The 25,575-nt window shown below is 46.9% G+C and overlaps 1 protein-coding gene across 1 annotated transcript in view; it reads left to right on the forward strand.

The window, feature by feature from the left end:
* The first annotated feature begins 254 nt into the window (after nucleotides 1–254).
* LOC144479944 (transmembrane protease serine 5-like) overlaps nucleotides 255–25,575 on the forward strand; it is a 55,939-nt gene continuing 30,618 nt past the window's right edge. The window contains exons 1-3 of the mRNA XM_078199023.1: nucleotides 255–338; nucleotides 9,278–9,665; nucleotides 16,303–16,401. Coding sequence (XP_078055149.1) covers nucleotides 336–338; nucleotides 9,278–9,665; nucleotides 16,303–16,401 — 490 coding nt within the window. The 5' untranslated portion in view covers nucleotides 255–335. The remainder of the gene's footprint in view (nucleotides 339–9,277; nucleotides 9,666–16,302; nucleotides 16,402–25,575) is intronic.

The raw sequence follows: 25,575 nt of genomic DNA on the forward strand, positions 1-25,575 counted from the left end.
TCTTCATATCTCAATATCAGTCTGTTTGGTCCTCGCCATCAGGGTAACTGCCGTTCCTAAAATAACTTTCTGAGATGCATTTAGTTACTATCAGCAAAAATTAAGTGGTTGCCCAGCAACAGCTCAGCTTATATATGTGTAGAATTTGCCTGCATATGACACTGGGCGACTGGTTATACCGGCTGAATAAGTTTTGTGATTGCTCTATTAAAACAGAACTCATCCTGATTACAGCATCTGTCAGTGCGTCACAGCACTGAGTGTAAAAACCGGCCACCGAAACACAGCAGCCACTGCCACTGCCACTGAGTTGTGTGTGCTGAAAGCTTTCCACAATGGTAAGACTCAAAAATGAGAAATTTAAATCCGTGTTTCTGAAGTTATCATTATTATATTTTTTTAAAAACTTTTCTTTACAGTAGTTTAAATAGAAAATGTTGGATGTACACAATAAGGCATTCTGCTTTTGAAATGGCACAGATAAGCTCAGGTGGACACTGTCCACTCATTCTGTACCCACTGGTTTTAACAGCTGGCCTGTACCTGAAGTGTAAAGTTGCTCTTTTCTCTTGAGTTCTGTTCAGAACTTTGTGCAGCCTGAGCACTCTCTTGCAAAGTTCTGTCTCAGGTTCTTTTTGTATAACTAGGTTATTCACCTATCTCTTAACATTTCTTAACATTTGGGGCAGCACGGTGGCACAGTGGTCAGCACTGCTGCCTCACAGTGCCAGGGACCCAGGTTCGATTCTGGCCTTGGGTGCCTGTCTGTATGGGGTTTTGATGCGGAGATGCCGGCATTGGACTGGGGTGGGCACAGTAAGAAGTCTCACAACACCAGGTTAAAGTCCAACAGGTTTACTTGGAATCACGAGCTTTCGGAGCGCTGCTCCTTAAAGTTTATTAATTAGTCACAAGTAAGGCTTACATTAACACTGCAATGAGGTTACTGTGAAATTCCCCGAGTCGTCACACTCCGGCGCCTGTTCGGGTCAGTGCACCCTAACCAGCATGTCTTTCAAACTGTGGGAGGAAACCGGAGCACTCGGAGGAAACCCACGCAGACACGGGGAGAACATGCAAACTTCACACAGACAGTGACCCAAGTCGGGAATCAAACCCAGGTCCCTGGCGCTGTGAGGCAGCAGTGCCAACCACTGTGCCGCTGTGCCGCTCTCCTTCATCAGGTGATGAAGGAGCAGCGCTCCGAAAGCTCGTGATTCCAAATGAGCCTGTTGGACTTTAACCTGGTGTTGTGAGACTTCTTACTGTGTGGAGTTTGTACGTTCTCCCCATATTTGTGAGGGTTTCCTCTGGGTGTTTTCCAACAGTCCAAAGATGTGTAGGTAAGGTGGATTAGCAATGGTAAATGTGGGGGGGGGTGGTCTGGGGTGAGTCGGAGCAGACTCGCTGGGCCGAATGGACTCTTTCTGCACTGTAGGGATTCTATGATTCTATGATTTCTGAGTTACCTGCTGTGTATTCGCAGAATTATATTGAAATCATGCTGAATGATAAAGCTATCTGACGTAGCTCAGCAGCTCGAGCACAAAATCGAAGCTGGTACTTCCAGTGCGGTACTGAGGGAGTGCCATGCTGCCTTTCTGTTGACATGTCAAGGCTCTCCCCACCCTTTAGCTGGACATAAATTATCCCATGGACCTACTCCAAAAAGGGGAGGTTTCCAGGCTCGCAATGACAGATGTACTTCAAGTGTCTTGTGAAGCCTGAAAATTGTGAAAGGTGTAATGTAATTGGAATGTTTTTTTACAGTACTTACTAAGCACAGGTTTCCGACACAATGTTCAGTATATATATTTTACAGCTTAGTGTGTTAATGACAGGGATTCCTTGCAGATTGCCCAAGGGACTGGATCTAGTAAATCTTGTTGATACTTTCAGTGCACTCCCAAGGCATCATCATCTCATAATTTTATTTTTGGACACATTCTGTAGCTTTCGAAGTTTTTAACCAAGCAATGGGTGTCTGCATCTCTCTGCCACATGGTGCACTGACTAACATTTCTAACATATTTCAGCCCAAGTTTTTATCTTGTTAGATAATGGCCGGTGAGCAATCAATGTTAACCTGTTATTGCTCAAATTTATCATGCAATTTGTAATTGAAATGTGAAACTTGCCAGCACAAGGGTGTGGTTGAAGTGATTCGTGTAGATATATTCAAGGGGAAAAGAATGGAAGGTTGCGCTGAGAGAGTGAGATGAAGTAGGATGGGTGGAGGCTCATGTCAAGCACAGAATAATTGGGCTCAATGACGTGCCCTTGATGTGTAGCTTCTGCAATTTGAATGTCTTAGATAGCAAAACAAACACATATCTCTCACTTTGTTAATGGGGAGTTGGTTAGCTCAGTTATTTTTTATTCATTCGTGGGACATGGGCGTCGCTGGTTGGCCAGCATTTATTGCCCATCCCTAGTTGCCCGAGGGCAGTTGAGAGTCAACCACATTGCTGCGGCTCTGGAATCACATGTAGGCCAGACCGGGTAAGGACGGCAGATTTTCTTCCCCAAAGGACATTAGTGAACCAGATGGATTTTTCCGACAATCAACAATGGTTTCATAGTCATCAGTAGATTCTTAATTCCCGATTCTTTAAATTGAATTCACATTCCACCATCTGCTGTGGCCGGATTCGAACCCGGGTCCCCAGAACATTAGCTGAGTTTCTGGAATAATAGTCTTGCGATAATACCCCGAGACCATTGCCTCCCCCTCAGGTGGCCAGACGGCAAGTTTGTGATGCAGAGCGATGCCAACAGCACGGGTTCAATTCCTGTATCGGCTGAGGTTATTTAGGAATGCCCCACTTTCCCAGCCTTGCCCCTCTCTGAGGTGTTTTGATCCTCAGGTTAAATCACCACCAGTCACCTCTCCCCCTCAAAGGGCATAACAACCTTTGGACTCCTGGGACTATGGCAACTACTTTTTATCTTTGCTATGTTAATGGTTTAGAAATGAAGGTGACAGAAGAGGTCATTCAGGCTGCGAGTACAGGTCCACACATCCTTAAATGTGGCAGCACAGGTGGAAAAGGTGGTGAAGAAAGCATCTAAAGTTTAATTATGAAGTTTATTTATTAGTCACAAGTAAGGCTTACATTAACACTGCAATGAAGTTACTGTGAAATTGCCCTAGTCGCCACAGTCCGGCGCCTGTTTGGGTCAATGCACCTCACCAGCACGTCTTTCAGAATGTGGGAGGAAACCCACGCAGACACGGGGAGAATGTGCAGACTCCACACAGACAGTGACCCAAGCCGGGAATTGAACCCGGGTCCCTGTCGCTGTGAAGCAGCAGTGCTAACCACTGTGCCACCATGCTGTCCCTTGTGCCATCGTGCTGCCCCCTGTGCCACCGTGCTGCCCATACATATGGCATGCTTGCCTTCATCGGACAGGGCATCGTGTATGGAAGTTGGCAAATTATGTTACATTTGTATAGGGCCATGTTTGGAATACTGTGTCCAATTCTGGTCACCACACTACCAGAAGGACGTGGAGGCTTTGGAGAGAGTGCAGAAAAAGTTTACCAGGATGTTGCCTTGTCTGGAGGGTATTAGCTATGACGAGAGATTGAATAAACTGGGATTGTTCTCCCTGGAAAGACAGAGGCTGAGAGGCAACCTGATAGAAGTTTATAAAATTATGAGGGGTATAGATAGGGTGAATAGTTGGAAGCTTTTTCTCAGGGCAGAAATGACAATTACAAGGGGGCACAAGTTCAAAATAAAGGGGGAAAATTCAGTGGAACAAAGAACAAAGAACAAAGTACAATACAGCACAGGAACAGGCCCTTCGGCCCTCCAAGCCCGCGCCGCTCCCTGGTCCAAACTAGACCATTCTTTTGTATCCCTCCATTCCCACTCCGTTCATGTGGCTATCTAGATAAGTCTTAAACGTTCCCACTGTGCCCGCCTCCACCACCTTGCCCGGCAGCGCATTCCAGGCCCCCACCACCCTCTGTGTAAAATATGTCCTTCTGATATCCATGTTAAACCTCCCCCCCCTCACCTTGAACCTATGACCCCTCGTGAACGTCACCACCGACCTGGGAAAAAGCTTCCCACCATTCACCCTATCTATGCCTTTCATAATTTTATACACCTCTATTAGGTCTCTCCTCATCCTCCGTCTTTCCATTGAGAACAACCCCAGTTTACCCAATCTCTCCTCATAACTAAGCCCCTCCATACCAGGCAACATCTTGGTAAACCTCCTCTGCACTCTCTCTAAAGCCTCCACGTCCTTCTGGTAGTGTGGCGACCCAGAACTGGACGCAGTATTCCAAATGCGGCCGAACCAACGTTCTATACATCTGCAACATCAGACCCCCTCGGGGGCCCTAATTGCCCCCCTTCACTATGCCCCGTCCTATAAAAGCAAGCATGCCATATGCCTTCTTCACCACCTTCTCCACCTGTGACGTCACCTTCAAGGATCTGTGGACTTGCACACCCAGGTTCCTCTGCATATCTACACCCTTTATGGTTCTGCCATTTATCGTATAGCTCCTCCCTACATTAGCTCTACCAAAATGCATCACTTCGCATTTATCTGGATTGAACTCCATCTGCCATTTCTTTGCCCAAATTTCCAGCCTATCTATATCCATCTGTAGCCTCTGACAATATTCTTCACTATCTGCAAGTCCAGCCAATTTCGTGTCGTCCGCAAACTTACTGATCACCGCAGTTACACCTTCTTCCAGATCGTTTATATAAATCACAAACAGCAGAGGTCCCAATACAGAGCCCTGCGGAACACCACTAGTCACAGGCCTTCAGCCGGAAAAAGACCCTTCCACTACCACCCTCTGTCTTCTGTGACCAAGCCAGTTCTCCACCCATCTAGCCACCTTCCCCTTTATCCCATGAAATCCAACCTTTTGCACCAACCTACCATGGAGATGTGTGGGGAAGAGGGTGGTGGGGGCCTGGAATGCACTGCCAAGTGAGGTGGTTGAGGCAGTTACGTTCGCCACATTTAAGACTTATCTTGATAGGCATATGAACAAACGGGGAATAGAGGGATATGTGATTGGTTGAGATAGGACAATGTGATCGGCGCAGGCTTGGAGGGCCGAAGGGCCTGTTCCTATGCTGTACTGTTCTTTGTTCTTTGTCAGACATGATATATTTGCCATAGAGGGAGTGCAACGAAGATGCATCAGATTGCATCATCCTGGGATGGCAGGATTGTTGTATCAGGAGAAATTGAGGAGACTGGGTTTGTATTGTCTTTGATGAATGAGAAGTGATTTCATTGAAACTTACAAAATTCTTACAAGGCTCCAAAGAGTAGGGGCCCGATTCTCCCCAAAAAATTCCAAGTGCTAAATTGGCGGGGAAAATGGTGTCATTCACAATTGTTTTTGCAGTGGGAGTTCAGACTTGAATCTGCCAAAATCTATGCACTACAGTGGTCACAATCGTGAATCTCATTAAAAGCTTGTGGGGGGCAGGGCCTATTCGCGCCGGAGTCTGACCGTTCTGTAACTCTGTGCATGCGCAGTGGTTCCACACTGTCAGCCTCCTGTTTGCCGGCTCGATCGCTGGCCAGCCCGGGACTCCCGCAGTGCTGCCCCTCCCACAGCCCGATCACAGCTCCTACAGCCATTCCCGGGCCAGCCCCGACACATCCCCCCCCCCCCCCCCCACCCCATCCTGGAGCGCCCCAATCTCCAGCACCTCCCATCCCTGGCAGTGATGATCCCCCCCACCCCAGGAGGCAGACCCCCCTCACCAGCCAAACCCCCGCCCCCACCCAGCTCGCCCCAATACCTGGCCTCCCTCCAATCCCAACGCAAAGTGGTAGTGGGACACCACACCCCCCACCAATCGCCCCGAGGCCTCACCCACAATAGGCCCCACCCTCTTGGCACTGCCCCATGCCTGGTGGGCAGTGGCAATGTGCCCCCTGGGCATTGGCATTTTGCCCCTTGGGCAGTGCCAAGGGCACAGGCTGGCACTGCACCATCCCCAGCTGCCCGACCCCCTGGGGGGCCCCAATTGCTCCCCTTCACTTCAGTGAGGTCTCCCGCTAGTTCCCCGAACATGGGGAGCTAGTCCGAGCCCCACTGGAGCGAAATACTCCTGGCGGGGTGGGAGATGTTATCAGGCCTGGAGAATTCAGTCCCGGGCCCGATAATCACATTTAAATCACATGAAAAATAAATTAAAATGAATTAAAATGACTTACCTGGTCTTCCCGCCAGTTCTCGCCAGCTTGGTCTCGACCGCACATGCTCTCAGGCCGTGGGAGACGTGCATGCGTTCCAGACGCATGCGCGAATCCCGTGAAATGGCCGACCCGTGCATCTCCCAACCCAACGTGCCAAAAAACTAACGTGTTGCGATGGAAGAATCCGACCCTAAATGTCAGAAGGATGGGGAGGGGGTGGGGAGGGGGGTTCTAGAATCAGGGGATGCAGTCTCAGGATAAAGGGTAAGCCATTTAGGGCTGAGGTGAGAAGTTTCTTCACTCCAATGGTGATGATTCTTTGGGATTCTCCAGCCCCGATGACCGGAAGGTCTCAGTTATTGAGCATGTTCAAGATGGAAATTGATAGGTTTATAGATAGTAACAATATCAAGGAATATGGGGATAGTGCAGAGAAATGGCTTTTAGGTAAAATATCATCCATGGTTGAGTTGAATGACAGAACAGGCTCGAGAGGCTGAATGGCCTACTCCTACTCCTATTTCTAATGTTACTATGTTCCTATGAGAGTGAACGTGCTGAAGCCTTTGAATGTAGAGCTTAAGATGAGAACAGGAAGATGTAAATAATAAGGAACATATCTTGCAGAAAATCAGCATCATTACAAAAAATTTATTCCATTCTGGAAGAGAGTTCAATGCCTGATGTTGCTCCCCCTTGCTCCACCTCTCCCACTTTCCCCATTCTCTCCCACCATCATTCTCTCCATCATTCTCTCTCTTTCTCCCACCTGTCCCTCTCTCTCTGCCTTGTCCCTCACTCCCCTGACCTCTCCCCTCCTCTCTCACCCACCCTTCTTCCTCCCCATTTTCACTCACTCTCCTACCCTCCCTTTATCTATAAAGCCTCCTCTCTCTCCACTTTTCTCCTATCGTCATCCCCTCTCCCTTTCCTTCCTCTGCTTTCCTCCATCCTCTTGCAAGCTCTGGAGTCGCACTTTGAAGCTCAGGCAATTTACATACTATGTGTACTTATATTTGACTGGCCTGTTCTGTCTGAGCTTTGCCTGCCAGTGGGCTTGGGATGGACATTGGTGGATAAACCCTAAATCCAGACAAGAAGTTATATCAGCAACAAAAACAGCAAATGCTGGAAAGTCTCGGTAGGTCTGACAGCATCTGTGGGGAGAGAATAGAGCCAACGTTTCGAGTCTAGATGACCCTTTGAAGGGTCTCGAAACGTTGACTCTATTCTCTCTCCACAGATGCTGTCAGACCTGCTGAGATTTTCCAGCATTTTCTGTTTCTGTTTCCAATTCTTGCATCCACAGTATTTTGCCTTTATCTTAGAAATTATATCACCAACCTGAGATATTAGTAAATGATCATTTTTGAACAACTGCGCCTGTTGTTCCAAGGTTGCTGGCAGAGTTTGGTCCAAAGTAAAGGAATAATTTTAATTTATATAGCACCGTTCACAGCCTGAGGAGATTCCAAGTGCTTAACAGCTAAATAAGGGCTTTTGAACTGCTGTAATGTGGGAAATTCCGCAGCCGATTTACATACAGAAAGCTCCCACAAACAACAATGTCTGAATGACCATGTGGAGCTGGTTAGAGATAAACAGTGGCCAAATTCCACCCCTAACCATAGAATCATAGAAACCCTACAGTGCAGAAGGAGGCCATTTGGCCCATCGAGTCTGCACCGACAACAATCCCACCTAGGCCCTATCCCCATAACTCCACATATTTACCCCACTAATCCCTCTTACCCGGGTCACTAAGGGGCAATTTAGCATGGCCAATGCACCTAACCCGCACATCTTTGGACTGTGGGATGAAACCGGAGCACCCGGAGGAAACCCACATCGACACGAGGAGAATGTGCAAACTCCACACAGACAGTGTCCCGAGGCTGTAATTGAACCCAGGTCCCTGGAGCTGTGAGGCAGCAGTGCTAACCTAACCACTGTGCCACCATGCCACCCGTAATCTTTGAAGTCGTGCCAAAGGAATGTTCAAAATCTACCTTCGAGAAAAACTAGGCCTTGGTTTAGCATCTCATCTGAATGGTGGAACCTTCAGCTCCCTCAGCAGTGCGTCGGAAGGTCAGCCTGGATTTTGTTCTCAAGTCTTCGGAGCTTGCATCTATAACCAAAGGTTTATGATAATAATTGTAAATTGCCTGTGGCAATGCCCACAATCATTTGATGCAATTCAGTTTGTTTTAATGTAGGGGATTGCAATGATGTTTGGAGAGACAAGTTAGACACACTTTTCAGAGCCTGTGACAACTGACATGGCAAAATTGAATGGGAAATGTTGACTCAGGAATTTACACTGCTAAATATTGACACAATGATGTGGACCAAAGCTAGTAACTCAGAAAGTGAGGCTTTGAAACTGGAATTTTTAATGTCCTTAGAACTCTGCACCCATCCAATTCCGGAATGGTCCATCCCCAATAATCGCTCCACCATTAGCAGCCATACCCTTAGCTATCCAGGCCCTAAACCTTCCCTTAACTACTTTGCCTTTCTATCTCTCTCCCCTCCTGCAATATAGTCTTTATAACTTGTGAATGTAAAGCATATTTATAATGTATTTATTATTGTCACAAGTAGGCTTACACTAACAGTGCAATGAAGTTACTGTGAAAATCCCCTAGTCCCCGCACTCCAGCCTTTTTGGGTACACTGAGGGAGAATTCAGCATGGCCAATGCACCTAACCAGCACATCTTTTGGACTGTGGGAGGAAACTGGAGCACCCGGAGGGAACCCACGCAGACACGGGGAGAACGTGCAGACTCTGCACAGACAGTGGCCCAAGCCGGGAATCGAACCCGGGTCCCTGGCGCTGTGAGGCAGCCATGCTAACCACTGTGCCGCCATGCCGTCCTGCTTTTGGTTACCTGCCTTAATACGCACATAGAATTTAGTCTGATAATGCTCCCATGTAGTACCTTGAGATCTGCATTTGGTTACTTGGTAGGTGCTTTTCAAATCCAAGCCATCATTGTCAAAAGAACTTAAAATATGCACGTACACTTCTATTATATTTGGTTATTAAGCTTCAAAATTCTGAATCAATGTTACAGAACTTAAATGTTGAACCGTCTGGAACTGTGAGACCTGCTGAACCCCAGGGAGAGATGATACCCTTGTTAGAACCGGCAGTATCTGGAGCATCACCGACACAATTCTCAGAAGACGCCAATCTGACATCTGAAGGCGCTGAGTCCCAGGAATTCAGAGTGCCCTTCTTACCAGTGACAAGATTGGAAGGTTCACCTCAGCTTTGCTCAGAAAGCCCCACCCTAGGATCTGAATTGATAGCTGTGGATTCAAAGGATGACTCTTCACAGGCTGAGCCCCAGGGGCAGGGTGCACCCTTGTTAGACGCGCCAACATCAGACGTGCCACCAGCTCTGTCACCATTGGGCCCCTCGGAATCTGTCCGTCGCAGACGCTGGCGCAAACGATTGAGTAAGTCCGGAAAAGCGAGTGATCACCCGTCCTTTAAAATATCTCCTTTCAATGGCTCAATGTTCACAGAATAATTACAATGCAGAAGGAGGCCATTTGACCCATCGAGCGGGATTTTACAGCACCGCTTGACCTGAGACCGGAAAATCCCGCCCGAGGTCAACAGACTTTTCCATTGTCTGCCCCTCGCCCGCTCCGACTCCTGTAGCGAGCAGGGCTGGAGGATTCCGGCGATCGTGTCTGCACCGGCTCTCCAAATGAACATCATTAGTGCCATTCCCCTGCCTTTTCCCTGTACTGCTGTGCATTGTTTCTATTCAAATAATCATCTAATACCCTCTTGAATGCCTCGATTGAACCTGTCTCCACCACACTTCCAGGCAGTGCATTCCAGACACCACCCACTCGCTGTGTGATAAAGATTTTTTCTCACATCCCATTTGTTTTTTTTTGCAAATCTCTTTAAATCTGTGCCCTCTCATTCTTGATCCTTTTACGGTTGGGAACAGTTTCTCACTATCTACTCTGTCCAACCCCCTCATAGAACTACAGAATCCTTACGGTGCAGAAGGAGGCTATTTGGTCCATCAAATCTTCACTGACTTTCCGATAGAGCATCTTACCCAGGCCGACCCTCCCGCCCAATCTCAATAATCCCTCACATTTACCCTGGCCAATCCACCTAACCCACACTTCTTTGGATCATGATTTTGAACATTTCTATCAAATATCTTCTTAGCCTTCTCTCCAAGGAGAACAGTCCCAACCTCTCCAATCTATCTCTATAACTGAAGTTTCTCATCACTGGGACCATTCTTGTAAACCTCTTCTGCGCTCTCTCCAATGTGTTCACATCCTTCCTATAGTGTGGTGTCCAGGACTGTACACAATATTTCAGCTGAGGTCTAACTAGTGTCTTGTATGAGATCAGCATAACCCCCTTGCTCTTGTATTCTATGCCCCTATTAATAAAGCCCAGAATGCTATACGCTTTATTAACTGCTCTCTCCACCTGTCCTGTCATCTTCAATGATCCAAGCACTAATACACCCAGGCCCCTTTGCTACTGAACCAATTTGAGAATTTTATCCCTTATTTTATATTCTCTCTCCATGTTCTTCCTACCAAAATGCATCACCTCACACTTCTCCATATTGAACTTCACTTGTCACCTATTACCCCTCCACCAACTTGTCAATGTCCTTTTGAAGTCCTCTACTGCCCTCTTCACAGTTTACAATACAGTACTTCCAAGTTTTGTGTCATCCACAAAGTTTTAAATTGTTGCCTTCACACCAACATCTAGGTTCATTCATAAATCAGGAAAAACAAGGGTCCTAGTACCAATCCCTGGGGAACACCGGGACAAGCCTTCTTTCCTCCAGTCCAAAAAATATCCATTGAGCATTACTCTTCGCTTCCTATTCTTCAGCTGATTTTGTATTCATGTTGTTACCATCTCTTTTATTCCATGAGCTATAACTTTTCTATAACTTTTCTGTTGTGTGGCACTGTATCGAATGCCTTCCGAAAGTCTAAGTATATCACATCAACAGCATTATTGGGGCGGCACTGCTGCCTCACTGCACCAGGGACCCAGGTTCAATTCCAGCCTCGGGTCACTGTCTGTGCGGAGTTTGCACATTCTCCCTGTGTCTGCATGGGTTTTCTTCGGGTGCTCCTGTTTCCTCCCACACTCCAAAGATGTGCGGGTTAGCTTGATTGGCTATGCTAAATTGACTCAAGTGTCAGGGGGGATTAGCAGGGTAAATATGTGGGGTTACGGGAATAGGGCCTGGGTGGGATTCTGGTTGGTGCAGACTCGATGGGCTGAATGGCCTCCTTCTGCAGTACAGAGATTCTATGATTCTAACTTCCCAAGCCTTTCTGTTACTTCCTCAGAAAACTCCAGCAATTTATTGAAATATGATTTCCCCTTTATAAAGGGGCCCTTCTTAATCAACCCAGGCTAGTAGTCTGCGTGGCTAACTCTATCCTGAACAATTGTTTTAGAAACTTTCCTACCACTGTTGTTAAACTGACCAGCCTGTAGCTGGGGCTATCCTCACAACATTCTTTGACCAAGGCTGTAACATTTGCAATTCTCCAATCCTCAGGCACCTCCCCTGAGTCTGGAGGAGACTGGAAGATTATGGCCAGCACCCCTGCAATTTCCATTCTCACTTCCTTCAATATCTTTTGATGCATCTCACCTGGTCGCGCTGGCTTTCAACCTTTAGTACAGACAGTCTATTCAACATTTCCGCCTTAACAGATTTGAATCTTCTAGCGTCAGAGATTTCTCTCCGTGTCCTGGGTGGCATCAACCTCCTTGGTCAAGACAGATGCAAAGTGTTCATTTAATACCTCAGCCATGCCCCCAGCCTCCACGTGTAAATTCTGTTTTAGGTCCCTAATCGACTCTATTCCTCCTTTTACCACTCTAGCACTGCTGTCTCACAATGCCAGGGACGGGGGTTCGATTCCCGGCTTGGGTCACTATCTGTGTGGAGTTTGCACATTCTCCCTGTGTCTGCGTGGGTTTCCTCCGGGTGCTCTGGTTTCCTCCCACAATCTGAAAGATGTGCTGGTTAGGTGCGTCGGCCATGCTGAATTCTCCCTCAGTGTACCCGAACAGGTGCCGGAATGTGGCGACTAGGGGATTTTCACAGTAACTTCGTTGCAGTGTTAATGTAAGCCTACTTGTGACACTAATCAATAAACTTTAAAATTTTACTATTTATGTGTCCATCGAAGACTTTGGCATTCCCCTTTATGTTAGCTGCCAGTCTTCACTCATAATTCATCTTTGCTTCTCTAAAGTGCTTTTTCACCTCTCCTCTGAACCTTCTGTATTCCCCTTGGTTCTCAACTGTATTTTCTCCCTGACACCTTTTCTTAGCACACTTCAGCACACTTTTTCTTACTTATCTTAACTTCAATCTCCTTTTTCATCCAGGAAGCTCTGGATGGCACAAATCAATTCCAGCCTCCCAGATTGCCTGGATCCATTGCAATTTGCCTATCGCCCCAACAGGTCCACAGCAGACGCCATCTCCCTGGCCCTGCACTCAACCATGGAACATTTGGATAACAAAAACACCTATGTCAGACTCGCATTTATTGACTTCAGCTCAGCCTTCAACACCAATATTCCCACAAAACACATCTCCAAACTTCATGGCCCGGGACTCGGCTCCTCCCTCTGCGACTGGATCCTGAACTTCCGAATCTACAGACCACAATCAGTAAGAATAGGCAATGACACCTCCTCCACGATCAGCCTCAAAACCGGTGCCCCACAAGGCTGTGTCCTCAGCCCCCTACTATACTCCTTATACACCTATGACTGTGTGGCCAAATTCCCCTCCAACTCGATTTTCAAGTTTGCTGATGACACCACCGTAGTGGGTCGGATCTCAAACAATGGCGAGACAGAGTACAGGAATGAGATAGAGAATCTGGTGGACTGGTGCGATGGCAATAATCTCTCCTTCAATGTCAACAAAATGAAGGAGATAGTCATCGACTTCAGGAAGCGTAGTGGGGGTCATACCCCTGCCTATATCAATGGGGATGAAGTAGAAATGGTCGAGAGCTTTAGGTTTTAGGTGTCCAGATCACCAACAACCTGTCCTGGTCCCTCCATGCCGATGGTATAGTTAAGAAAGCCCACCAAGGCCTTTACTTTCTCAGAAGACTAAGGAAATTTGGCATGTCAGCTACACTCTCACCAACTTTTAGAGATGCAGCCTCGAAAGCATTCTTTCTGGTTGTATCACAGCTTGGTATGGCTCCTGCTCTGCCCAAGACAGCACGGAACTACAAAAGATCATGAATGTAGCCCAATACATCACTCAAACCAGCCTCCCACCCATTGACTCCGTCTACACTTCCCACTGCCTCGGCAAAGCAGCCAGTGTAATTAAGGACCCCACGCATCCCGGACATTCTCTCTTCCACCTTCTTCCATCAAGAAAAAGATACAAAGATCTGAGGTCACATACCAACCAACTCAAGAACAGCTTCTTCCCTGCTGCCATCAGACTTTTGAATGGACCTACCTTGCACTAAGTTGCTCTTTCTCTACACCCTAGCTATGACTGTAACACTACATTTTGCACTCTCTCCTTTCCTTCTCTATGAACGGTATGCTTTGTCTGTATAGCGCGCAAGAAACGATACTTTTCACTCTATACTGATACGTGACAGTAATAAATCAAATCAAATCAAAAGATTAGTTTGCCCTACCTGTCCCTTTCAGGAGAGTATACCTTGACTGCGTCTGGATCATTGGTGTTTTGAAGGTAGCTCATTGTTCAGCTACAGACTTTGACGCCAACCTTTCATTCCAGTCTAACCCACCCAGATCCGTTCTTGCCCCATTGAAGACGGCTCTCTCCAACTGAATTATTTTTACTCTGGATTGACTATTATTCTTTTCTATCATCATTTAGTCCAGACATAGAAAAACGTCTTCATTCCACCAGCTCCTGAACATGTGCAGATTGCAAATGTAGGAAATATCGGACGATGAGAAACTAAGATCTATTTAGTTGTCCTTCTACCATCCTGGGCAATATTTGATACAATGATAATAGATTTGTTAATCTTAACAATTAGTATCTGTCACTGAGTCAGTCACCACGTAAGCCTTTTTAACCACTCTAATGACAGTGGTTATGCCTCAATCTTCCTTGGTACAACGTGTCGGAATTCCTTCCTTTAACCTTTCCTTCCCTCTCGTCTTCTGAGATCATAGAATCCTGCAGTGCAGAAGGAGGCCATTCAGCCCATCAAGCCACATCTTAGAGATAGGATGTATGCGCATTTAGAAAGGAATAAACTCATTAACGATAGTCAGCATGGTTTTGTGAGAGGGAGGTCATGCCTCACTAATCTGGTGGAGTTTTTTGAAGAAGTGACTAGAATGGTTGACGAGGGAAGGGCCGTGGATGTCGTCTATATGGACTTTAGTAAAGCGTTTGACAAAGTCCCTCATGGTAGGTTGGTGCAAAAGGTTGGATCTCATGGGATAAAGGGGGAGGGGGCTAGATGGGTGGAGAACTGGCTTGGTCACAGAAGACAGAGGGTGGTAGTGGAAGCGTCTTTTTCCAGCTGGATGCCTGTGACTAGTGATGTTCCGCAGGGCTCTGTATTGGGACCTCTGCTGTTTGTGATTTATATAAACGATCTGGAAGGAGGTGTAACTGGGGTGATCAGTAAGTTTGCGGACGACACGAAAATGGCTGGACTTGCAGATAGTGAGGAACATTGTCAGAGGCTACAAAAGGATATAGATAGGCTGGAAATTTGGGCAAAGAAATGGCAGATGGAGTTCGATCCAGATAAATGCGAAGTGATGCATTTTGGTAGAACTAACGTAGGGGGGAGCTATACGATAAATGGCAGAACCATAAAGGATGTAGATACGCAGAGGGACCTGGGTATGCAAGTCCACAGATCCTTGAAGGTGACGTCACAGGTGGAGAAGGTAGTGAATAAGGCATATGGCATGCTTGCCTTTATAGGATGGGGCATAGAGTATAAAAGTTGGGGTCTGATGTTGCAGTTGTATAGAACGTTGGTTCGGCTACATTTGGAATACTGCGCCCAGTTCTGGTCGCCACACTACCAGAAGGACATGGAGGCTTTAGAGAGAGTGCAGAGGAGGTTTACCAGGATGTTGCCTGGTATGGAAGTTATGAGGAGAGATTGGGTAAACTGGGGTTGTTCTCACTGGAAAGACGGAGGATGAGGGGTGACCTAATAGAGGTGTATAAAATTATGAAAGGCATAGATAGGGTGAACGGTGGGAAGCTTTTTCCCAGGTCGGTGGTGACGTTCACGAGGGGTCATAGGTTCAAGGTGAGGGGGGGGAGGTTTAACACGGATATCAGAAGGACGTATTTTACACAGAGGGTGGTGGGGGCCTGGAATGCGCTGCCGGGCAAAGTGGTGGAGGCGGACACACTGGGAACGTTTAAGACTTATCTAGATAGCCACATGAACGGAGTGGGAATGGAGGGATACAAAAGAATGGTCCAGTTAGGACCAGGGAGCGGCGCGGGCTTGGGGGGCCGAAGGGCCTGTTCCTGTGCTGTATTGTTCTTTGTTCTTTGTAAGTCTGCACCGACCACAATCCGACCCAGGCCCCATCCCCATGACCCCATCCATTTACCCTAGCTAGTCCCCCTGACACTTAAGGGGCAATTTAGCATGGCCAATCCACCTAAGTTGCACATCTTTAGACTGTGGGAGGAAACCGGAGCACCCGGAGGAAACCCACGCAGACACGGGGAGAATGTGCAAACTCCACACAGACAGTGACCTAAGCCGGGACTCCAACCTGGATCCCTGCCGTAGTGAGGCAGCAGTGCTAACCACTGTGCTGCTGTGCCATCCCTTAAAATGCTCCTTAAAATTCATGTCCTTGACCAAGATTTTGGCCTGCTATCCTAATATCTCTTTATGTGTCCAATTTCATTGCTCTGAAGCATCTTGGGATGTTTTACTGTGCTCATAGCGGCCTACAAGTTCAAGTTGTTGTGCATCAAGTTAAAGTTGGTTACAGGCAGATTTCCTGCTTTAAGTCAGGGACGGTGGTGTTAAATTCACTTGTCATCTTGTTCCCTAGGACCCCGCAGGCGGCCACCCCGGGCAACCAAGAGGATTCTGGTACTCCTGTGTGCAGTCACCATCTTCTCCGCAATTGTAGTCGCAATATATTTCATAGGTAAGACAACAACATGTTTCTCTGACTAAGAACTGCGTAAGCTGGGGATTTTTAAAGTGACCATCTTTAATTTTAAACTTTTCTATATTTACTAGTGCATTCTTATACTGTCACATCGTCAGTACAAAGATGTACAAGTTAGGTCGATTGGCCATGCTAAATTGACCCTGGTGTTAGAGGATTGGCAGGGTAACTATGTGGGGTTACGGGAATAGGGCCAGGTGGGATGGTGGTCAGCGCAGACTTGATGGGCCGAATGGCCTCCTTCTGCACTGTAGGGATTCTATGATTCTATGATCAGGCAATGCCATTCCTTTTTTCTGTTCTGCACTCCTAAAGGGCTGACATCCCAGTATATCATTTACACTCTGCAACAGTATCACCATATAAGTTAACAGATCAGCAGTAAACGTAGCTCTAAATTGTGAGCCCTTGTGTTATGAAGCATCACAATGCACAATTCTTAATGGTGTTATCTCCCCACCCCCACCACCTCCTCCCCCGCCCCCCACCCCCAATTCAACAGACTTATTCACCCACCTCCAGTCTTCTCCCTCAACCTGCACCCCTCCCTCTGGCCGCACACCTGTTCTTGATCTTTCCACTGAGAACTGTCGATGTGGCATTGGCCTTCTCAATTTCTCTGCTCCCCTCACCAATTCTAACCTGTCTGCTGAACTTGCAGCACTCTATTCTTTCAGGTCCAACCCTGACAGTTTTCGAAGCTGCTGATGAGGATGGTGCCGTTGTTATCCGGCACACTGACCTTTACCTCACAGAGGCTAAGCACCAGCTCTCAGACCCTTCCTCCTACCTGGACCATGACCCCACCACTGAACATCAAACCAGGGCTGTCACTGACCTCATCTCCCCTGGAGATCTTCCCTCCACAGCCTCCAACTTCATTGTTCCCCTAACCCCGCACACAGCCCACTCCTACCTCCTTCCCAAAATCCACAAACAGGACTGTCATGGTAGCCCCATCACTTCAGCCTGTTACTGTTCCACTGAACTCATTTCTTCCTATCTGGACTCCAAAAGGGGTGGCACGGTGGCACAGTGGTTAGCACTGCTGCCTCACAGCTCCAGGGACCCGAGTTTGATTCCCGGCTTGAGTCACTGTCTGTGTGGAGCTTGCACATTCTCCCTGTGTCTGCATGGGTTTCCTCCGGGTGCCCCAGTTTCCTCCCACAAGGTTAGGTAGATTGGCCATGCTATATTGCCCCTTAGTGTCAGGTGGACTAGCGAGGGTAAATGCATGGGGTTATGGCGATAGGGCCTGGGTAGGATTGTGGTCGGTGCGGCCTCAATGGGCCGAATGGCCTCCTTCTGCACTGTAGGGTTCTATGATTCTCTCCTCTCTCCCCTTGTCCAATCTCTTCCCACCTACCTTTGTGATTCCTCTGACACCCTATGGTATTTTATGAATTTCCAATTTCCTGAACCTCACTGTCTCCTCTTCACTATGGATGTCCAATTTCTCTAAACCTGAGAGCCCTCAGCTTCTTCCTTGAACAGAGGCCCAGATAATCCCCATCCACCATCACTCTCCTCTGCCTGGCTGAACTTGTTCTCTCACTGAACAATTTCGCCTTTAACTCGTCTCACTTCCTGCAAATAAAATGTGTGACCATGGCTACCCGCATAGGCCCCAATTACACCTGGCTTTTTGTAAGGTATAAGGAACATTCTTTGTTCCAATCTTACTCAGGCTCCCTCACACAATTCCTTTTCTGGTACGTCAATGACTGTATCAGTGCCGCTTCACATTCTCATCTGGACCTGGGGAAAAAAAAATCAGCAATTTTGCTTCCAATTTCCACCGCTCTCTCACCTTCACATGGTTTATCTCTGACACATCTCTTCCTTGAATTTTCTCTCTCCATTCTGGAGATAGTGGAATGCCATTATATTCATTACAAGTCCACCGATTGCTATAGTTACCTTGACTCCATTGCATTCTCCCTGTTCCTCCACCTTCATCACATCTGTTCCAAGATGTTACCTTCCAAAACAGTATTTCCTACACATCTTCCTTCTTCCTCAGCTGACGTTTCTGCACCTCCCCCCCCCCACTTCCTCCCACTGTGGCTAACAAGGCTCTCTGCCATCTCCCACACTTTTATCCTGCCCCCTTCCCCTCCTTCCCAGACCTTTGTCCACACTTTTCACAGCACCAGCCTTGGCATTCAAAGGGACATGTAAACTAATACATGCGACAATAATAAATCAAATCAAAAAAATCTGAGTTTACCACCCCTCCCAGCCCAGGGCAGGGTAGAAACCAATTCTAGAACATTCACCCCAGCCCCATTACACTCTTCTAAGGATTCTATCAGTTACCTCAGAGCCTGGTGACCAATCCTGGGATCCTCTTTGGTCTGTGAATAATATTTGCACCTTACCCATACCACCTGGAAAAGTGGACAACAGCTAGCATTGGCGTGGAACCACCAATTATATTCCTTACCGGAACACAGAAGCAAAATACATCGGACGTTGGGAATCGGAAATGGAAGCGGAGAGTGTTGGAAATGCTCAGCAGGTCAGGCAGCTTCTGTGGAGAAAGAAACAGTGTTATTGGCCCAGAACATCTGCTCTCTGTGGCAGATGGGGGGGGGGGGTGCATGGGGCTTGGGGGTGGGGGAGGTGGTCACGAGGTAGCAGGTATTGTATTCAGACACCCATGAAGATGCACTGGGGGCTCTTTCCTAGAAGTCTTCAGGCAAAGACTGCACAGGAACTGCCCGGGAAGCTCGAACATCCAATGAGTAATTACCCTGCACCTGGAATCATTAGATATTTGGATTTAAATCAGACACTTTGGATGGTTCCAACTCTTTTAGCAAAATAGCTATCCAGGAAAACCATATGTAATTCCTGGGTAACTATGCGACTAACCACTCCCCCCCTCCCAACTTGTACAAGACCACCCCACAACCCCAGCTATTCCCACATTCCCTACTGATTATTCCTGCACCCCCAACCACTTTCTCAGCCCCCCAACCATCCGGCAATACCCCAAATACCTCGCCACCCCACATTTCCCACTACCTCACCACCCCTCCAACTACCCCCCCCCCCCCCCCCCCACCCCAACAGACCATCCAACTACGTCCAGCTCCAAACTGCCCTTCCGACCCCCTCCCCAACTACTTCCACGTCCTCCCATCCCCAAGGGCCCATCTGAGCCCCGGATCCATGCTGACCAACCATCCATACCCTCTGGGGAAGCGATGGCCTGGTGGCATTATTGCTAGAGTATTAATCCAGAAACTCAGTTAATGTTCTGGTTCGAATCCCGCCACAGCAGATGATGGAAGTTGAATTCAATCAAAAATATCTGGAATTAAGAATCTACTGATGATCATGAAACCTTAGTCGATTGTTGCAAAAACCCATCTGGTTCACTCATGTCCTTTAGGGAAGGAAATCTGCCATCCTTACAAAAGGTGGGTCCAGAGGAGAAGTAATTGCCAACAAGATAACAAGATAATCATTACCAACAACCAATCCCAATCCATCATGCAAACCAGCCTCCCATCCATTGACTTTGTCTACACTTCCCGCTGCCTCAGCAAAGCAGCCAGCATAATTAAGGACCCCCCCAAAGAAACATTCTCTCTGCCATCTTCTTCCTTTGGGAAAAAGATACAAAAGTCTGAGGTCACGTACTAACCAACTCAAGAACTCCCTGCTGCTGTCAGATTTTGAATGGACCTATCTTGCATTAAGTTGATCTTTCTCTACACCCTCGCTATGACTGTAACACTACATTCTGCACTCTCTCATTTCCTTCTCTATGAACGGTATGCTTTGTCTGTATAGCGCGCAAGAAACAATAATTTTCACTGTATACTAATACATGTGACAATAATAAATCAAATCAAATCAATTCAAACTGAAGTCCAAAAAACATGAGAGCAGGGATTACGATCTGAAAATTGTTGAATTTAGTGAGTCAGAACCTAAACCAGATGAACAGGATTTTGGAATTTATTTGGCTTGTCTTTTAGTTTTGTTCTTTTGCCACTTAAAGGCTTAGCTTAATGACTGCAGTCAGATGATCTACAACAAAAGGTGAGGCAGAAGTTTCAATATTCTCATTCCTACCCAACTATCACGCAATAAACAAGGATAAATATTCCCATCAAAGCTCCCACACCCAGTGCAGCCTTTGAGAATTCCAACAGAATTTCTTCCTCACTTTCACACTGACACTAGCTTCTTCCAGATGAGAAAAGGAAATTGCTTCAGGACTTTTTCCATTTGTTAAGGTGTTACATCAAGTGTGCAGCACAGCAAAAGACCCTTCAGCCCAGCCAGTCTGTACTGGCGCTTGGACACCTCGTGAGCTCCTCCCACTTTACTTCATTTCACTCCTTCCATTTTGTTTCTCCCTCATAGAACCCTAGAGCGCAGAAGGAGGCCATTCAGTCCATCAGATCTACACCGATCACAATCCCACCCAAGCCCTATTCCCATAACCCCATGCATTTATCCTAGCTAGTTCCCCTTGGCGCTGTGACGTAGTAGTGCTAACCATTGTGCCACTGTGCCGCCCATCTGAGTTCCCTTTAAATGTACCTATGATATTTACCATCTGTGGTAGCGCATGCTGCATTCTGACGATTCTTTGGGTCAAAACCTGCTCTTGAATTTTCCAATGCAATGATTAGTGGCTTTAAAACCTCTACAATAGATTTCCTCCACAAATACATATATTTGCATAGAATCCCTGCAGTGCAGAAGGAGGCCATTCGGCCCAATGAGTCTGCACCGACCACAATCCCACCCAGCTCCCATCCCCATAGCCCTACTTATTAACCCTACTAACCTCCTGACACTAAGGGGCAATTTAGCATGGCCAATCAACCTAACTCGCACATCTTTGGAGTGTGGGAGGAAACTGGAGCATCTGGAGGAAACTCACGCAGACATGGGGAGAATGTGCAAACTTCACACAGACGGTGACCAAAGCCGGGAATTGAACCCAGGTCCCTGGCACTGTGAGGCAGCAATGGTAGCCAATGTGCCACCGTGCTGCCCCATTTCTATCCATTGACCAAATCAAATTCTTTCATTACCTTACAGGCCTGTGTAATGTGCTGTATTTATGTTACAGCATGGCCACTGAGAGTATCTCAGAGACCAGCAGCACTGTAATATAAGTGAGATAGTGTTATTACCTTTCTCGTTCAGGGTTCCATGTCAGGTATCCCCTCACAGCGTTGGATACATGGCACCACCAGAGTCAGGGTTAAATGGTTGAATAATTCACCAAAGATCCTTAGACAGCACCTTCCAAACCCACAGCCACTTCTATCTAGAAAGACAAGATATATAGGAACACCACCACCTGCAAGTTCCCTCCAAGCCACTCACCATCCTGACTTGGTAATATATCACCATTCCTTCGCAGTCGCTGGGTCAAAATCCTGGAATTCCCTCCCTAACAGCATTATGGATTAACCCACAGCAAGTGGACTGCAGCTTTTCAAGAAGGCAGCTCACCACTGTAATGACTTCAATCAGGCCATTGGAATATGAGCTATGATTAAGGAGTCAATTGATGGGTCAATCAGAGAGTCTTTCCCTTGTATTTAACCGGGAGTGTCAGTTCCTTTGGCACACCCCGAAGGTCGACTGCTGACTGCTAGCACTCTGTGCACTGCTGTTGGAATTGTAAATAAAGGGATTCTGGAGAAGGGACTTCCGCCTTCGAAGACTTATTACAACCACCACCTTCTCAAGGGCAACTCAAGATGGCCAATAAATGCTGGGTGTTTATTAAGAAAAAATAAAAATACAGGTTACTGGAGCCTTGAGTTTCTTCTGCAGTTTCCCCACATAAACCAGTTAACTGGGTCCAGATCAATTACACACAGGAATGTAGAAAGAGGCCATTCAGCCCATTTATTCTTTTCTGTCAGTTAATGACACCGCAACTGATCTGGACCTTAGCTTCACCCATCCACCTGGGCCTCCAGCTAGCCAAAACCTACCCATCCCCAATTTTAAATGATTAAGGAGCTAGTATGAACCAGTTTGTGTCAGACAGAGTTCCTCACACCTATTTTGTTCTATAAGATGTGACCTTTCTCCAATCCAATAAAATGCTTTAAGTGTTCCCCACCGATGCAAGCCACATTGGTCAATGTTGGGTTAATGTTGATAGCATTAGCCCGGGTTAGTTCAAATTAAACTTGACTCCCTCTCAGTTCCATAATATTTCTGAAGTAACAAAAACAAAACCACAACCAGAGAGAATACAAATGAACACTGCACCATGTAGGAGCGAAGCGCTCTATGTTAGTTGTTGAGAGATGTATTGGCCAAAAGCAGCCACTTCTTAGCTTAGTCTAGGTCACTGATTGTCAGTTTCAAATGGAGACCTAAAAATGCAAAAATCAAAAAACAGAAACAAGGCTCAAATTTAAGATTGTTTAATTTATTCATCCATGGGATGTGGTTGTCACAGACAAAAATCAGCCTCTGCAACCACTCTCCAAGCCTCTTGTGACAACTCTGTAATAAATTCACGGAAGCGTAAGTCCCGTCACCAAAGTTCCTTTATCTACAAGATTCCACCATCATAGATAATTTGTATCATAGAAACCCTACAGTGCAGAAGGAGGCCATTCGGCCCATCGAGTCTGCACCGACCACAATCCCACCCAGGCCCTACCCCCACATATTTTACCCGCTAATCCCTTTAACCTACACATCCCAGGACACTAAGGGGCAATTTTTAACCTGGCCAATCAACCTAACCTGCACATCTTTGGACTGTGGGAGGAAACCGGAGCACCCGGAGTAAACCCACGCAGACACGAGGAGAATGTGCAAACTCCACACAGACAGTGACCCAAGCCGGGAATCGAACCCGGGACCCTGGAGCTGTGAAGCAGCAGTGCTAACCACTGTGCTACCATACCATACAGAGTGCTCACAGTGTGCTATCTGCGTCAGGAGCCCAGAGAGACTGACACTCCTGTTTAAATACAGGACATGGGGCTCCTTGATTGGGCCATCAATTAGGAATCAATCAGTGAACCCTTTTTATTACAAAACAGGACAAAATGCAGGTGCAAAAGTACATTACAAGTTACAAAGATTACATTTAGCGATCAACAAATAATCATGTTAATTACATTTAACTACAATGGTACACACGAAGCATAATGACGAATAGCTAGCATGCGTTGCAAGTTGTCCACAGCCTGAGTTCTCAATCAGGGAGTTCATACGCAAGTAGGCCAACCTCAATTACCTGGTTAAAGTCATCACAAACACTTTCCAATCTCACGACACCTACCACCAAGACAAATAATTCAGAGCATGGGATCGCCAACAGTCCCAAGTTCCCCTCCAAGACACTGTTCAGCACCATTCGCAGCTCTTCAGATACTGAAGTACTACCAGACCATATCCAGGCTTGGGTTGACAAGTGGCAACTAACATGCCACACAAGTGTCAGGCAATGGCCATCTCCAACAAGAGAGAATCCAACCGTCATCCCTTGACTTTGAATGACATTACCATCACTGAATTCCTCACTATCAGCATCTTGGGGGTCACCATTGACCAGAAATTGAACTGGACTAGTCATATAAATACTGTGTCTACAAGATCAGGTCAGAGGCTGGGAATCCTGCAGCGAGCAACTCACCTCGTGACTCCCCAAAACTTTCCACCATTTACAAGGCACAAGTCAAGAGAGTGATGAAATAATCATCTCTTGCCTGCATGAGTGTAGCTCCAACAACACACAAGAAGCTTGACACCATCCAGGACAAAACACCATGGGAGCACCACCACATGGAAGTTCCCCTCCAAGTCACTCACCATCCTGACGTGGAAATATATTGTCATTCCTTCACTGTCACTGGGTCAAAATCCTGGAACTCCCTTCCATCAGCACTGTGGGTGTATCTACAGCACAGGGACTGCCGCAGTTCAAGAACGTGGCTCACCACCACTTTCTCAAGGGCAATTAGGGATGGGCAATAAATGCTGGCCTAGACAGCGAGGTCCTCAAACCAGGAATGAATTTTTTTTAAACTATCCTGACTTGGAACTATACCAATGTTTTTCACTGTCACTGGGTCATAATCCTTGAACTCCCTATCAGCACTGTGGATGTACCTACATCACATGGATGACAATTCAAGAAGGGGGCTCACCACCACATTCTCAAAGGCAATCACGGGGGACACCAAATTTGGTCTCACCAGCGACACTTACAAGCAATCTTTTACAAAAGAGATGTAACCTGGCTGGTGATTTGTTGTCACCTGTATCTTCATCTCACATAAAGGCAATATTGACCCCATTTTGTTCTTGGTTAGGGGAGGGATGCTGTCTGACTTTGGGAGCAGGAAGGCTCATTAATCTCCTTCAAGTAGAACCAAGGGAAAAAGCCACAGTTTAACATCTACCGCAATAGACCAAACCTCAAAAAGGCAGAAGCCTATCAGGAACTGCACTGAAGCGGGTCCGGATAAAAGCTGGAATAAGGACACTTTGCCTGAATGCACGAAGCATTCGGAACAAGGTAAATGAGTTGATGGTGCAAATCAGCACAAGTGGGTACGATCTAGTGGCCATTACAGAAACGTGGCTGAAAGGTGACCAGGACTGGGAGATGAATATCCAGGGGTATCAGGCGTTTAGGAAGAATAGACAGGAAGGAAAAGGTGGTGGGGTCGCGCTATTAATAAGAGATAATATCAGGGTAGTGCTGAGGGATGACATAGGCTCTGAGGAACAAAACGTGGAATCATTATGGGTAGAGATGAGGAATAGTAGAGGGAGAAAGACACTAGTAGGTGTGGTATATAGGCCCCCAAATAATAATGTTGAGGTAGGGAGGGCTATAAACAAGCAGATAAGGGATGCGTGTAAAAACGGAACGGCAATAATCATGGGGGACTTCAACATGCACATTGACTGGCAGACTCAAGTCGGTAAGGGTGGAATGGAGGAAGAGTTCTTAGAATGCTGTCGGGATAGTTTCCTTGAACAGCATGTTACGGAACCGACGAGGGAACGAGCTATTTTGGATCTGGTATTGTGTAACGAGGTAGGTAGAATTAAGGATCTTATTGTGAAGGACCCTCTTGGGTCTAGTGACCACAATATGGTCGAATTTCTGATTCAGATGGAAGAGGA

This window comes from Mustelus asterias, chromosome 27, assembly GCF_964213995.1.
Source record: "Mustelus asterias chromosome 27, sMusAst1.hap1.1, whole genome shotgun sequence".
Classification (NCBI taxonomy): Eukaryota; Metazoa; Chordata; class Chondrichthyes; order Carcharhiniformes; family Triakidae; genus Mustelus; species Mustelus asterias.